Source organism: Rosa rugosa, chromosome 3, assembly GCF_958449725.1.
Source record: "Rosa rugosa chromosome 3, drRosRugo1.1, whole genome shotgun sequence".
Taxonomy (NCBI): Eukaryota; Viridiplantae; Streptophyta; class Magnoliopsida; order Rosales; family Rosaceae; genus Rosa; species Rosa rugosa.
Genome location: NC_084822.1, coordinates 19,740,402 through 19,755,544, shown reverse-complemented (window position 1 = coordinate 19,755,544; position 15,143 = coordinate 19,740,402). Strand labels below are relative to the sequence as shown.

At 39.6% G+C, this 15,143-nt stretch overlaps 2 protein-coding genes across 3 annotated transcripts; one reads left to right on the top strand and one right to left on the bottom strand.

Moving 5' to 3' along the window:
• The first annotated feature begins 1,231 nt into the window (after positions 1-1,231).
• Positions 1,232-4,217, top strand: LOC133739222 (arginine decarboxylase-like). The gene has a single exon (XM_062166960.1). It carries the CDS (start codon positions 1,740-1,742, stop codon positions 3,903-3,905), a length of 2,166 nt encoding a protein of 721 aa, XP_062022944.1. The 5' UTR covers positions 1,232-1,739; the 3' UTR covers positions 3,906-4,217.
• Positions 4,218-11,335: 7,118 nt separating this feature from the next.
• LOC133740522 (RNA-directed DNA methylation 4) lies at positions 11,336-15,100 on the bottom strand. 2 transcript variants are annotated; one of them, XM_062168480.1, is made up of 10 exons: positions 14,341-15,100; positions 14,181-14,261; positions 13,961-14,058; positions 13,765-13,839; positions 13,617-13,658; positions 12,655-12,803; positions 12,457-12,569; positions 12,134-12,221; positions 11,986-12,056; positions 11,336-11,904 (listed from the first exon to the last, which is right to left on the bottom strand). In XM_062168480.1, exons 1-10 carry the CDS (start codon positions 14,438-14,440, stop codon positions 11,684-11,686), a joined length of 1,038 nt encoding a protein of 345 aa, XP_062024464.1. In that variant the 5' UTR covers positions 14,441-15,100; the 3' UTR covers positions 11,336-11,683. The 2 variants fall into 2 exon arrangements, with proteins under 2 accessions (XP_062024464.1, XP_062024465.1); XM_062168481.1 differs by having other exon boundaries at positions 13,961-14,055.
• Between the last annotated feature and the right edge of the window lie 43 nt (positions 15,101-15,143).

The following is a 15,143-nucleotide window of genomic DNA, read 5'->3' as shown; positions in this document are numbered from 1 at the left end:
GCACTTATGACGGTTAATCATTGCACACTTATAATTGTAATCATTGCGCACAATTATTACCATACTTATGACTAACATTTTCATGACCGAAATTTACCGCCGTATTAATTACTGAATTAATTGTCCTAATTGAGTAGTCTATGTTATTCTGACTATTTGGTTGGTTTCATACTTTCGTTAATACAATATAATCATTTTTATGACTTTTATCCGTAAAGTAAAAATTAATCTTCATATGAATATGAAATTAACATATATTTTGAATATGAATTATCTTAAAATGGTTGTTGTTTATAGAATTACAGCCATCCCCTTCTATAATCACAACCCCTATGTTACTCTTGACAACCACAACTTGACTTCACCGTCGTCACTTGCATCATCACCGGCATCATCACTACCACTACGACATACTTTCGGCAACGCAATCGCCTCAAGCTCCAGGCCCATCACCCTAATATAATATGTAGTCTCTATAAAGTAAAATTTATAAATAGAATAAATTAATAACTTTATAACTTGTACCCAAAAAAAAAAAAAAAAACTTTTTGTAATTAATTCTATTTTAAACAAAATTCATAAATAGAAAGTTTCTATAAAATAAAATCCATTTCCCTAAGAAATTGAAGCGGCAACAAATGCATGATTTTGCTGCCCTTTTTTCTCGGAAAGAATGATTCATCCCCGACGTCGTGGCCGTGCAATCCAGCCTATCGAGTCCGTGACTGGCACGTGACCTTCTTTAAACTTTTACTAAATTTGTCCTTGCGTTTCAGGAAAAGCCAGTGAAGCTTAGCATCTCTAGCCTCAAAGTAACCATCCCCCACGTGTCCACATCCCCACCGTCCCTCCAATCTCAGATCTTCATTGGCGCGAAACTTCCAGCTAGCTTCCTCCCAAAAATATCGCCGCTCGCGATATTTTGAAACCTAACCCCCCCCCCCAATTTCTCGCCATGTAAGTTGGAATGAGGAGAGAAGCCCTTGGGAGGTGCGACCAGAAGGGGTCCCACCCCGGACAGTGCCACGCGGCAACTCGACGCTGCGGCCGATGAGTGGTTATGACTTTTTGAAGGGAATCTCACGGGAGATAAAAAAGAGTACAAAAAAAGAAAATTAAAAAGAGGAGATATTTGTTCGTTGAGCCCAAATCAAAATAGGACCCACTCCAGGCCCAACTAGCCAAGGGTCCCACGCAATCCCCCTATATAAAGGCGCCTGGGCTTTCATGCAATTCTCGCCAGTTCCACCTTCGTCACCCATCTTCTTCTTCTTCTTCTTCACAATTTGAAGCCAACTCAAACTCTGAGACTCCATTCCAATTCCATTCCCCCAAAAAAATTCCAGTGAAAATTTCTGGGTTTCCTGTTTTCTCTTTTCTTTCCCTCAAAACCAGAGCCTTCTCAGATCTGCATGAACTGCATGGTTGGGTCCGATTTCGGTGCTTAAAAGCTTGACCGGTCGTTGAGGACCACAGAAATTCCTAGTGTTCTATTGGGAAGATTTTCTCCTGAGGTTTCGGTGTGGGGATTTCGGAGCTGTTTGAGGGTGACACTGGGGTTGTGACCCGTTTCGATAGAGCCCTTTACTGCTTCTTTTGAGGGGGTAGCCGGGGCTCCGGCCTCGGCGGGTTCTAAAGCCCCCATTCTTCACAAACTCTGATACAAAATCAAACCCTAACCCCCTTCCCCCCTTTCACTTTCTATTCTTTCATTCTTTGATTAGATCGTCGCGGAAGAGATGCCGGCCCTGGCTTGTTGCGTGGATGCTGCAGTGGCTCCTCCCGGCTACGCCTTTGCCGGGGATAGCTCTCTTCCTGCGCCGGTCCCATTTTCCGGCGTATTTCCGACCACCGCCAACACCACCGCCTCCGCAGCCGCCTGGTCTCCCTCCCTATCCAACGAGCTCTACCGAATCGATGCCTGGGGCGGGCCGTACTTCACGGTCAATTCCTCCGGCAACGTCTCCGTCCGGCCTTACGGCTCCGGGACCATGCCCCACCAGGAGATAGATTTGCTGAAAATAGTGAAGAAGGTTTCGGATCCGAAATCCGAATCCGGGCTCGGGTTGCAGCTCCCTCTCATTGTTCGCTTTCCCGACGTCCTTAAGAACCGGCTCGAATCTCTCCAGGGAGCCTTCGATTTCGCGATCCAGTCCCAGGACTACGGGTCCCACTACCAGGGCGTGTACCCGGTGAAATGCAACCAGGACCGGTTCGTCGTGGAGGACATTGTCCGGTTCGGGAAGCCGTTCCGGTTCGGACTCGAAGCCGGGTCGAAGCCCGAGCTCCTCATGGCCATGAGCTGCCTGTGCAAAGGTAACCCAGAATCCCTCCTGGTCTGCAATGGATTCAAGGACTTTGAGTACATCTCGCTGGCTCTGATGGCGAGGAAGCTGGATTTGAACACCGTGATTGTTCTCGAGCAAGAGGAAGAGCTGGATTTGGTGATTCAATTGAGCAAGAAGCTCGGCGTCCGTCCCGTGATTGGCGCGCGTGCGAAGCTCAGAACCAAGCATTCTGGCCATTTCGGGTCGACTTCCGGCGAGAAAGGGAAGTTCGGGTTAACCACCATCCAGATTTTGCGGGTGGTGAAGAAGCTTGAGCAAGTAGGTATGCTTGATTGCTTTCAGTTGCTGCATTTTCATATTGGGTCTCAGATCCCTTCGACTGCTCTGCTCGCCGATGGTGTGTCCGAGGCGGCGCAGATCTATTGCGAATTGGTCCGCCTCGGTGCCCATATGAAGGTCATAGACATTGGAGGTGGTTTGGGGATAGATTATGATGGATCCAAATCCAGCGACTCTGAGATTTCTGTTGGCTATGGGGTTGAGGAGTATGCAATGGCTGTTGTTCGAGCAGTCCGGTATGTTTGTGACCGGAGGTCAGTGAAGCACCCTGTGATTTGCAGCGAGAGCGGCAGAGCCATTGTGTCTCATCACTCTGTTCTGATATTTGAGGCTGTTTCTGCTAGTGCTTGTGATGTTGCTCCTTCCATGTCTGCCTATGCGCTTCAGTATTTCATTGAGGGACTTACGGAGGAAGCTCGTGCTGATTACCGGAACCTTTCGGCTGCGGCAATCAGGGGAGAGCATGAAGCTTGTTTGACATATGCTGATCTGCTGAAGCAGCGCTGTGTTGATCAATTCAAAGAAGGGTCTCTGGGTATTGAACAATTAGCCACTGTGGATGGGCTTTGTGATTTGGTCTCGAAAGCAATTGGAGCGTCCGATCCAGTTCGTACATACAATGTGAACCTCTCGGTCTTCACTTCCATTCCCGACTTCTGGGGCATTGGGCAGCTTTTCCCTATTGTCCCAATTCACCGGCTTGATCAACGGCCGGCGGTGAGAGGTGTGTTATCGGACTTGACCTGTGATAGTGACGGGAAGATCAATAAGTTCATTGGCGGCGAGTCCAGCCTGCCGCTTCATGAAATGGAAGGCAATGGCTCTGGTGGGCGGTACTATTTGGGAATGTTCTTGGGTGGGGCCTATGAGGAGGCACTCGGAGGGGTGCACAACCTGTTTGGAGGCCCGAGCGTTGTTCGGGTCTCCCAGAGCGACGGTCCATACAGCTTTGCGGTTACGCGGGCTGTGCCTGGGCCGTCTTGCGCAGACGTCCTCCGAGTGATGCAGCACGAGCCCGAGCTCATGTTCGAGACGCTCAAACACCGTGCAGAGGAGTGTGGTGAGGTCGATGAAGATGGAATGGCGAATTCGGCTTTGGCCACCAGCCTAGCACACTCTTTCCACAACATGCCGTATCTGTCTGTAGCTTCGTCTTGTTGCCTGACTGCAATGAACAACCATGGATTGTACTATTGCAGTGAAGATGATTATGACATTGTTGCTGATTCTGGTGCTCCTAGTGCTGGCGAGGAGGACTGGTCATATTGCTGTGCTTGAGGAGCCGATTTAGTCAGTCAGTCTTAGCATTCCCTTATTAGTGCTGCTGTTGTTGGTGGTCTGTTCTGCTGGGAACGTCTACTTTAATTTTTGAATTTTAATTTCTCTCTTTTTGCTGTTTAATTTTCATGAAAGGCAAAGGATGTAAGAAAATCTGGTCAGAGTGAGAGAGTCCTTTGCAGTTTGTGGAAAAGAGGGAATTGGAGCCGAATCCACCCTTTTGTAAATTCGGGGCCTTATTCCCTCTTCCTATGTTACTTTTTTTTTTTTCTTTTAAATTATTATTCAGATGTTATATTAGCTTTAACCTAATTTCTCTGTTACTTCTTTCTTCTTCATTAGTCTACTGCATGTGTTTTGATTCCCTTTGCTTTCTCATTCAATCTGTGATCCTGTGTAGGGCCTTTGTGGGCGGTTGGTTGGTTTGCTTTGATTATAATCAAGCGAAAATTGGGTCTCTGTCTTTTGAAAAGGGTTGGATAAGGAGATTCAGAAATCATGGCTTGTAGGGTCTCTGGCTTTTGTTTATGTTTTCGTGTTGTTTTGGTTTTTGCCTGCCAATCCTTGCATCTTTCAGATTTGGTCGTTGAAGTATGAATTCTATATAGTACTGTGAGTCTGTGACACAATTTAATATACTGGAACCATTTAGAAACTGCATCATAATAATTGGATGAGATGGTAATGTTTGGCTTGGTTGATTATTGACCATGACCACAATTTTGTGGGCTTGTGTAGTAGCCTCAAGACTTGTTGTGGTCAAGATTGGCTGTAGTACTGTATGTGAATAGTTTTAGAAACTGGTGGTTGTGAGTCTCTGTGAGTTGTGAGGCACAGAAGTCATAAGTTCATGTGCTGTTATGGCTTGAAACTTGAAGAAACAAGAGCAACTTGCACAATTCAAGTACTTCAGTTGATGTGGTCTATTATGTATTATGAAATGTTCATGCTTGGGATTGATCAAATGAGTATTCGACTTTTTAAAGAGTTGTGTATTAGGAAAGTCCGTGTGCAATGAAAATGCAAGCATGTTTGGAGAGGGATTTCTTTTCCCCATGTTTTAGTTTCTAAACTCCAACAGCTTCTCTATAATTTTTGTATTATAGGAAAGCAAAAGTCAAAGCTTTAAGCAATTTTTCTTCTTCAACTCCAACAGATTCCCTAGTTTACAGCAATCTCTAAAATCTCCAAATTCTTCCTTAAAATTTTAGAGATTGCTGTAAATTTAAAGAATTTTGTTTTCTCTCTCCTCACTTTCCCTAAAATGGAGAAAGTTATAGGGAATCTGTTGGAGCAAAAGAGGCTCATTTTTCTCTAAAATAGAGAAAAACTAAAATATGGGGAAGCTGTTGGAGTTGCTCAGGAAATCTACTCCATTCGGCTAGTTTCAGGTTTGAGTCCCGAGCAACCCATTGTAATTAGCGTAGTTAGAGAAATGAGCTAGTGCCTCATGAAAGGGAACAAAAAGACATAAATTTACTTTCTATTTACTTGTTTGCTTTAGCTTCTGGAAGTTGGATGAAGGATTGGAGATGCTTGGAGAATAATGAACAACTTTTTGTTGAAAACTATTGATGCGTCTCATATTTTGTATAATATTGGGGTTGATATTCTCTGGTGGTTGTGGTTTGCAGGTGGACTATTATTCGTGAACCATGTAATTTGCATAATTCAGGCTTTGGGGAACAAAAGTAAAGATCCTTCATGATATTTGTATCCTCCAATTCAAATTTGAACACAAAATTAACGCAATCTTCTACAGATTACTGTCTGTTGGTTCCCTCGATAATGAACCCCCCTTTGAATTTTCTCTACTCCCAGCAATGTTCGTTCCTCATTTTAGTGATATTCTTTATCAATAATTTTCTCAAGCGTATTATCCACCAAATTAGTTTTGTTTTTAATGGATATATGGGAATCTAAACAGAAAGATACAACAGTGTCAGAGCTTTTATACGTATGTGTCTTTAGCATAGAACGAGCATTTTCAACTGTGAAGATTCACTGATAGATTTTAAGTTTTCTGAGCTGGACTGTACCCATTCTGAAGATGCCTTGCTTTTTACTTTCTTGTATACATATGATATACTGTTAAAAGGCTCAGAGAATATTAGGCTTTCTACTGTTATAGACATCACAAATGATTTCTTTTGCTTTGCTTTATGCAGAATTTCCTTGTCAACTTATATATTCATTAAACTAATTATCTTCTAGGATTCTAAGGGCAAGTCCAACCATGAAGTCTCATTTGGGGGTGCTATCCTCATTTTAGCACATCCTTCTTACACAATTTATATTACACCAAATTCTCATCTCCAACCATAAAATACTATATAGGGGTGCTATTTTTACTATTCTTGATTAAAATATAATATGAGTATAATGTTTATCAATATTATATCAAAAACATGTTAATTGATTTAATTGAAAATGTGTGGCCCCAAGCTACTGTTTATGGTCCTGGTTCTGGAAAAGTCACAAATTTGAGACTTGGTTTGAGACCAAGTGCTATATTTTTGAGACCAACTTCCCCTAAAATGAATTGTTGGAGAGCCCAAATCTCATTTAGGTCTTAAATATGGGATAGAACCCCCATGGTTGGAGTTGCCCCAATTGATTGTGTCAAGTGGTTGTTGGTGTTTCTTCTCATGTTTCTTTATGCAAATCAGATTGTGCTGTGGGAGCCTTACATCTTGGATAGGACTATATATGGATTACCATGGTGAAACACTGGTGTCATGATATCAACAAAGATTTTAGCATAATCTTTCTGACTGGATTTGGATGTCTTTTCAAGGGGCAATAGTTGTCATAGCTACTAGAGGTTTGAGAATAATTGAATTTTTGTTCCACCATCATTCCTAGTAGATTGCCATAATGTTTACTTAGCTCCAATACTTTGATGTGTGAGGAATATGGCTGTCAATAAATTTCTCTGTTGATTCCGAACTTAGAAACTTTGTCATGTAAGTATATATGTCACTTTTAAACATAGACTGAAGTCACTGAACATTGTATATGGTACTTTTACTGTATGCATGAACAACATTTTGCAGCCAAATGAACAAATATACTCTCAAAGGGAAAGAAGCACAACTCATGCCATATGAACCAATAAGATGTTGGAACACCTAAAGGTGTGGTTCATGTAGCATTATTTCAAGTCTACAACATAATATTTCTCTTTAAAATTGATGGGAAAAAAAAAATCATCCTTTAGGCGTCATGCACTATTTGGCAGCTGGAAAATCTAAGGCACATGAAGCGGGTCCAGAAAAAATTTGTTCATGGAGGTCAGTACGTGTCATATTCTCAAATCCCTTTAAAATTCAATTCCTCTCGTTGTTATGATTATGATGTAGCTACTATGCATAAAATATTTCACTATGCTTCGGATCAAGATTACTTATCCTACATGATTGTCCAACCTAGCCGGAGACCCGGAGTAGGCAGTGAAGAGAGACTGGTTCTTTTAGTCTTTCCACTCATAGGCTCATGCAACTTATTGGGTCCAGTGAATAAGCCCTATCAAATAGAGATTTTTTCTCTTCACCATCTTTCGATTGTTAATACGATATATAAGGTCTAGAAAACCAAAAGAATCATCAGCATCACAGTATGAGATATTTTAGCATATCAGTAGGATTTATTTACCGACTTCTCATATTTCCTCCTCTTGCTTGGATGCATTGCTTGATATTCCACTGATTTGGGGTTTTTAGGGAAGAGTTGATATTTATACCAAGACAATATTCTCCTTACACTGACACCATGCACATTGCTCTTACAATCTGATCTTTGGGGTATTTCAAGAATATTGGAGCTGACTTTTGATATACTTGAGAGGGAAGAACTCAGTTATTTATTATCTTATTGTAGAAATGGTCATCCATTTCTACAAGTTGAGTCCTTTTATCACAAAAGTGGGTCTTTTTCTATTTTAATCTTGATTTTCGACCAATCTTGTTTAATTAGTGCTGTTTCTGCAATTAATATAAAGCACAGAAAGCAAGCAAGTTGAAAACACAGAGTTTTCTTATTTTTTTAGTTTTATAGTTTTTTGTTATCTCAGACATTATAGACCACTATTGTACTGTTCTAATAGTTAAAATCTTACTTGTATTTGATGATACTTTTAGATATTAAGCATGAAGACCTTAACTACATAGTTACAATTTAAGTTAGATGAACAAGATTAAGTTAACACTCTTTTTTTCTCTTGTGGAAGTTATGCCTCTTGTCAGTTTACATTGAAGATGGGTTGTTTGAATAGTCAACTAACCTTCTTTGTTCTCTTTTGGTTTCTTTAGATGCACAGTGAGCAAAGAAAAGACCATTAGCTGTTTGCAACTTTTCAACCCTCATCTTTCTTTTTCATGCTTCATGCATGCAAATGTTCTAAACCTGAATAGCTGTTTGCCTTTTTCTCAGTTTTCTCTTCTTGAAGGTATTATTTAGGTAAAGTATTCCTAGTCTGTTGATGAGAAAGGTGATTGCTTTGGGGGAAGTATGGTGGAAGATGACAAAAAGTTGGTGGATTATGTAGTTCATGAATTACAACTTTTTTATTTTCTTTAATATATCAAAATTGAATAAAATCATTTTAATTTGTTCTATAGCTGGATTAACACTCCAAGTTGGAAGTGGAGGGGTTGGCGGAAATCCAACATGGGATGCGGTGTAGGAAGATGGCCAATGAATAATTGGGTCTGCCTTTAGGAGGGAATCCTAAGGCCGTGAGTTCTGGGATCTGGTAGTGGAGAAAGTGGAGAGGAGGCTAGAAGGGTGGAGAACGTCATTTTTGTCAAGAGGTGGCAGACCAACTTTCGTTCAGTCGGTGTTGAGCAGTTTACTAACTCATTACCTCACCCTGTTTCAAATCCCTGCTAGTGTAAGATGATTGAGAAATCAAATAGCTGGGATTCCAATATTATTCTTTAAGGTTCAAGCCTTATCCTTGGAGAGAACTAACACATGAAGTCAATTTGTTTACTGCTTGTTGTAGTTTTATGGTGGGGAATGGAGAAAGAGTTAGGGATTTAGGGGGTGGGTTCGATTTAGTTCGGTTCGGTTTTGAGTCCAAATTGAGAACTGAACTGAACTTGAACTTCGGTTCGGTCCGGTCCAAGTTCGATTTTATTTTTTGAAAATAAAAATTATTTAATAATAGTGATTTTTCTACGTTTATTCGATAGTTTAGTTCTTTTTCTCTTTTTGCTGGTCTTTGAGGCCCTTCCTCACCCAATTTTCTACTTACAAAATTACTTTGAAAACTAAAAGATTAGGAATTAAGGCCATTGGAGCCTTTCTGATATACAAAATAAAAAAATTAAACAGCAAACTATTAACCACCACATAATTGAAACACCCAAAAAGTAAAAACAAAAAAAAGTTGATCCCTCTTCTGTCCAATTTTACTTTATGCTTCGTCTGGGGTTTGAAAAATGCAGATGTGAGGTTTAAATTTCTCATGAGATTTCAAAATTTCCTGCATTCAGAAAGTCCAGCTTATTATTTGTTGCAGAATGACATATATCTTCGAGTGCATGCACACATGCTTACAGATGATGCAGATGCGTATAAAATAAAATAAAACATAGGGTAAGACCTTACGAAACATAAGCGGCATAACAAAGCTTTGCAATAGGCTTCCTCCAATTCAAGATTATTTTGCAGTGGCACAAAGTCTGCAAAAAAAAAAAGCTAGTATATGAACCAAGCATAATTTTGTAAAATAGATTTCTAACCTTTTTTTCACTACAAGATACTAAATAACAACTAGGACTACATTTTGTATAAATGTAACTAATACTATTTTGTATGTAGACAAAAGTGCATTGTCAACCAATCAGTTATTGGATGATTGCATAAATTTGTCGAGTTGCATGTGGGAAGTATTTGTTACCCGGCTCACCAAACTACCAGTGCTCTGGTTCATGGTACTTAACACTCCTAGAGATAAAGAAACATTAGAATTAAAAGTTCCTCCCAATTATAAGGCTTGGTGACTTTTGAGCAAGAACAGGTCCAGATTTCATGCAGCCAATATATGTATACTCTCGGCTTTGAACGGGGATGGGCAAGAGTTGAATCTAGCATGCATGTCCAAGCAAGAAAGGTAAGAAACTCATCCTTACTAATGATATTCATATCTTTTTACTACTAAAAAAGTAAATAGGAGCAATGCAGCAATAGGCCAGACCCAAAGTGACATGTACATCATCATCCACCTTGAAATGAAAATCAACATCCCACTTTGCAACAGCAGTGGTGAAGAAAATTTTTGTTTTGGCAGGCAACTCATGATAACCTTCAACATGTTCCTTCAGCACAAAACAAGACTCAGAACAGATTTATGGTATAATAGTTCCATGGATACAAAGTTTTATGTCAGCTCTCTTACCAGCCTGAGGAAGTCATTGTGTTGAGATTCTTCTGAATCAATGGCTCGATCTAAAATGCTGTTGGATGTTGCATTGTGTACATGGTCCAGAACTCCAGATACCACTAAGGTAAGTTTCATAACAAAAACAGAATATCCTTTTGATAACGAATCTATAAACAAGTTGTGAGTGCTGATAATATCATACGCATACCACACATGAGAAAAGAAAAATAATTAAAAGAACCCATCACTTACCAAAGCCAGATTCATGGAGAGTTTGCACACTTATACTATGTAAAATATTCTAAGAATTTTGGGTTGGGCTGTAGCCCAAGTAGCCCTTCACTTGGTTACGCCACTGGTTCTGCTGCCAAGATAAGTATGCTGAAATGGACAGGCTCTCCAGGCAAAAGCTAAAATACCAGTTCTACAGGGCTTCAGCCTTTCTGGGGAGACTACTATATGGAGCTGAGGATGATTCTCTAATGTCATGCAAAACTTTAAATTTTTTTAATGAAGTGAGCCATTACTGTAAGCGTTTATTTCTTGTTTCTAATATGAAACTTGTGAACTGTGACACGTGTTAACACCAGAGAACAACCTTAACTAGGGGAATGATGTAAATAAACTTGATTAAGAAACAATTATGGATTTTCTCCGGCAAATTAAGGAGCAAAAGATGTTTGGATGAGAAACGAATAATTCCACAATTTGTCACCATCACCCAAACAAAACTTCAAACTTGAGACGATAACTTAAAGCCACTGCAAACATGAAAAGGTTCAATAGTTACGAATAAATTTAAACACTTTTAGTAAAGGTCTAAGGTTCGACGACGGAGGAGGATCACCATATATTTATAACATCAATCCATTCAGTCAATGCAACAAGATAAGCATATTCCAATTTCATATATTTCAGTGGAGTTACCTATTCAGACCAAATTGCAGCATTTAGCAATCCACACAGGTAGAATTGCCAAACTGATTAAATTAAATGAAACATGAACAAGCTACAGAAATTTCTCCAGAAGAACAAAAGAAGAAACTCGTTACTCTACTGTAAAACATGAGCATTTGGGTGTGTAAAAATATTACTGCAAATTCATCTTGGAAACAAGATAAGTCCACATAAATCTCCCATTTTCTAACTAGGTTAATCACTGAAAAGATGGACCTCCTATAATGAGAAGAAAGGTTTTCCGTGCCCTAACCTACCACTACTAGATCGATCTGGGGTGTTAACAGCATAATAAGTTGAGGGAATTCGTATTCACATCATCACACATCTAACCACTAATTCATACTTAACATTTGAGAATTGATGTACTTGTGCAAAAGCAATATCCACAGAGTAGAATGATCCAAGTCATCGTGTACACAAAAGCTGACGTTCACATCCAGTTTTCACCATCATCCCCATCATCACCACCATCATCATAATCCAAAGAAAGATCATCTCCTGAAATGACATGTTCCTCTAAATCCTTGGATTCTAAGGATTTGTCACTGGCACTCTCATCTTTTGATTCATTATCAGATGCTTCACTGTCCGATTCCTCTTCTTCATCTTCAAATTCCTCATCCGGGTAATCAAAATTTGGATTGTTTTCATCTGAGAACCACAAAAAACAGTTAAGATTTCAATACAAAGATTTGTAACAGGGAGATAAATGAAAAGATCATTTGCCATCACCATTTGAATCCTCAGTGTCATGTTCTGATTCATCAGGCACATCATAGAAATCCTCATCATCAACTTGCACTCTGAGCCAAAGTTATTGATCAGTATCAGCAAGATATTAAGGTGGAAACTTCACAAGTTGAATACACAGGATACTTACAAAGGAAATGGGTGGGAAGAATCTTCATCCGCTATATCCATTTCATCATTCACAGCATAGACATCATATACATACTCATCTTCAGATTCTACACAACACATAAGAGGAACCCATCAAACAGTACTTCAGAAAACAATGAAATCCCAGTATAAAAAAAAAATGCCTACACCATAGACTAACCCAAAAAAAAAAAAAAAAGGATAAATATGCTATCTCCACAAGCAGCAAATGCAAGTCTAGATCCCATTTCTTTTACTGATGGCTCTAATTAATTTAACCATCGAATAGAGGATGACCACTTTTATCCATTTAAATATACCAACCTTGTTTTTGAGCATGCAAATCTGATTCAACCTCTAAAGCCGCACTTGGGATGAATTCTCTGAGTAGAGGCAAGTAACTCTGCAAAATCCTCTGGTCCTCCAAAGATAACTCTCTGCATTAGACCATTGAGAGTATTATTTTCAACAATACTGTACGAAATACAATTGGGCAAGAGAAATCATGATTACGGAACTTACTCCTGTTGTTTCAGTTCATTAGATCTTTCATCGGCATCAACACGAAGAACATCATAGAAATGACACATGTCCTGTAATTTATCGGATTCTTCTGTCTTTCCCTTTCGGCTCCTCCATATTTGTTCAAAACGGGCATTTTTTGCTACAACCTAGTAGAAAGGACCCACAATGAGACAGCGTCCAAGAGGGAATTACAGAATAGACCAAGTGCATATTAATAAAAAAAAAAAAACCATGATCATCAAACAGATACAGTTTAATTTTAAATAATAATCACTCTCAGAAGCTTTTTGTCGAATTATGTTTGTCAAAGAGATCGGATTATGTGATTTTTACTAATCTGGCATTATGTAATTATCCATTATTAGATGACTTAAAATGATAGAGGGCTGCATGAGGAATTTAGATCTTCTGAATGTAACAGACTAATAGGTTAGTAACTTAGTATGAGTGACAAAGAATCTATCACTCGGAGCAATCCTTAGAAATTTGGTAGCTAACCTAACATCAACATAATGTGATATGATGCATATAACTTCAAAGAGGGTTTGGGATTTAAATCTGCCATAAATAATTGTTTAGAAATACAATACACTTCCAAAAGCAATCCATGATTATGGAGAAGATCAAATAAAAAACAAAAATAAAAAAACAACAAGAAAACTAGCATAGAATTTACAATTTAGTGTTTCATGTTCTTGGCTTGAAACGACAATGATACCTATTATAAGCATAAGACTGAGAGAAGAGCAAATTAACAAGGAACAAAACAAAAAGAACATGCGGCATTGATATGTGAAAACTGAATAAATAAAGTCGGAGTACTAAAAATTCAAAGCATTGTTTTCACTCCAAGAGATGGAAGAACGAAGGATACAACTGAATGCACATGAACAAGAGATAACACATCCTAGACTTTGTAAGTTAACCAATACAACTAAAGTATATACTATGTCGCGTACCTCTTGCGTCTGTCTGGCTTTAGACAAAATCTTCTCTTGTTTCTGAGAATATAATGCACGTAAAATATAAGTTGAGGTCATATTAGGGCAGTAAATGGAAACTACAAGCGAAGATTAAGATGAGGAGAAAAAAAGAGAGAGAGCTTACATTGTCATTTTTTAAAGAGTGTCTCCGTTCTTCACCCTTTGTTTTACTTTCAAACACTTGATCCGTAGTAGGGTCCTAAATGAACATTTTAACCAACCTCTTAGTACTAGTTGGTAAACACATGCTTAAGTCGAACAGTGTACAAAACAAGAACAATTCCGGTAAAGAATTAAGAGATGGACTCTGCTCTACTCACCACAAATGATTTGACAATGTCAATGGTGGTGTCAAAGCTGCTTACAGTCTCTACATGCTGCACGAAAACCTTCTTCGCCTTCAATTCTTCTGCTGCTGCTGTGAAAATACAAGCTTTAGATTACAAGCTGTAACCCAATTCAAAGAAGATAATCATAGAAAAAAGTTTGGTACAGCTCCAATTGCGAATAAAGATTGGGAGTAGGAGCAATAATTAGTACCTTTTGGAGATGAATCAGAGAGTGAAAGGTTGGCCAAATCCAAAAGTGGACGCTTGGGTGGCCTCTCATTGATTTCAAGCCCTGCATTTCACAATCAGTGTCAGCTAAGTTGAGTCATATTTGTGTTCAAAATTGGAGCAAGTTTCTTTCTTCTACTCACAGAAAGCGTCGATTGGAGACTGGTTGGCTTTGCGCTTGACCCTAACGATCACCGGCTTCTGTTCCGGCGGAGCCGAAGAGCTTTCGCCAACCACCGCCATTCCAATCCAGAATTAGGGCTTCCAGTAATGTGGCGCGTGATCGAGAGGTTTCTAAACGCTTTTATGCCGCTATGAAAAGGGCCGGGTCGGGTTGAAATTTGTTTTAAGCAGGCCCAGTACCAGACCCGCCTAAATTGAGCTGAAGAATTGAAAGGAGGTCCTGGCCTTCATCTCTCGCTCTCTCTCTCTCTCTCTCTCTCTCATTTTAATCAAATATATAAGCGCGGAGCAACCTTCAAATACCCAACTCTTCCATTTCTTGAATTCAAGCATAACTAACAAGTAATTAGTGTTCCCAAAGCTTCTGTTAAGAACAAATAAGTTGATCGAAACCCAAAATCATCACATACAACAGAGAACCCGAAAGAACCAAAAACTTCAAAATATCCCAATTCTTCAAACCTTAATCAAAACTCAAATTTAATTATACAGAGAGGTAGAGCTCGACGAACTGACCAACTTTGATACCTGAGTTGAAACCAAAGGTCGCCTGGCAACTCACCGGAAACCCCAAAGAACTTCAAACCTTCGATTCTCTCTCATGCTTGGTTGTTGGGCCTATCTGAAACCACAGATACGTTTCTGACGTTGAGAGGAAGTCGCCGCTACCGTCGGTCGCCGAGAAGTCGGAAAACCCAGAAAGCTCTCGGGAGTCGGGGCTATGTTTTTAACGGCAGAGGAGGCTGGGAAGAGAGAATGGATA

Coding starts and splice junctions, on each gene's coding strand:
- LOC133739222 (XM_062166960.1), top strand. CDS start 1,740: ATGCCGGCCCTGGCTTGTTGCGTGGATGCTGCAGTGGCTCCTCCCGGC.
- LOC133740522 (XM_062168480.1), bottom strand. CDS start 14,440: ATGGCGGTGGTTGGCGAAAGCTCTTCGGCTCCGCCGGAACAGAAGCCG. Junction 12,804..13,616: donor AAGCCAGACAGACGCAAGAG/GTACGCGACATA, acceptor CCTTTCTACTAG/GTTGTAGCAAAAAATGCCCG. Junction 11,905..11,985: donor TGACACTGAGGATTCAAATG/GTGATGGCAAAT, acceptor TGTGGTTCTCAG/ATGAAAACAATCCAAATTTT.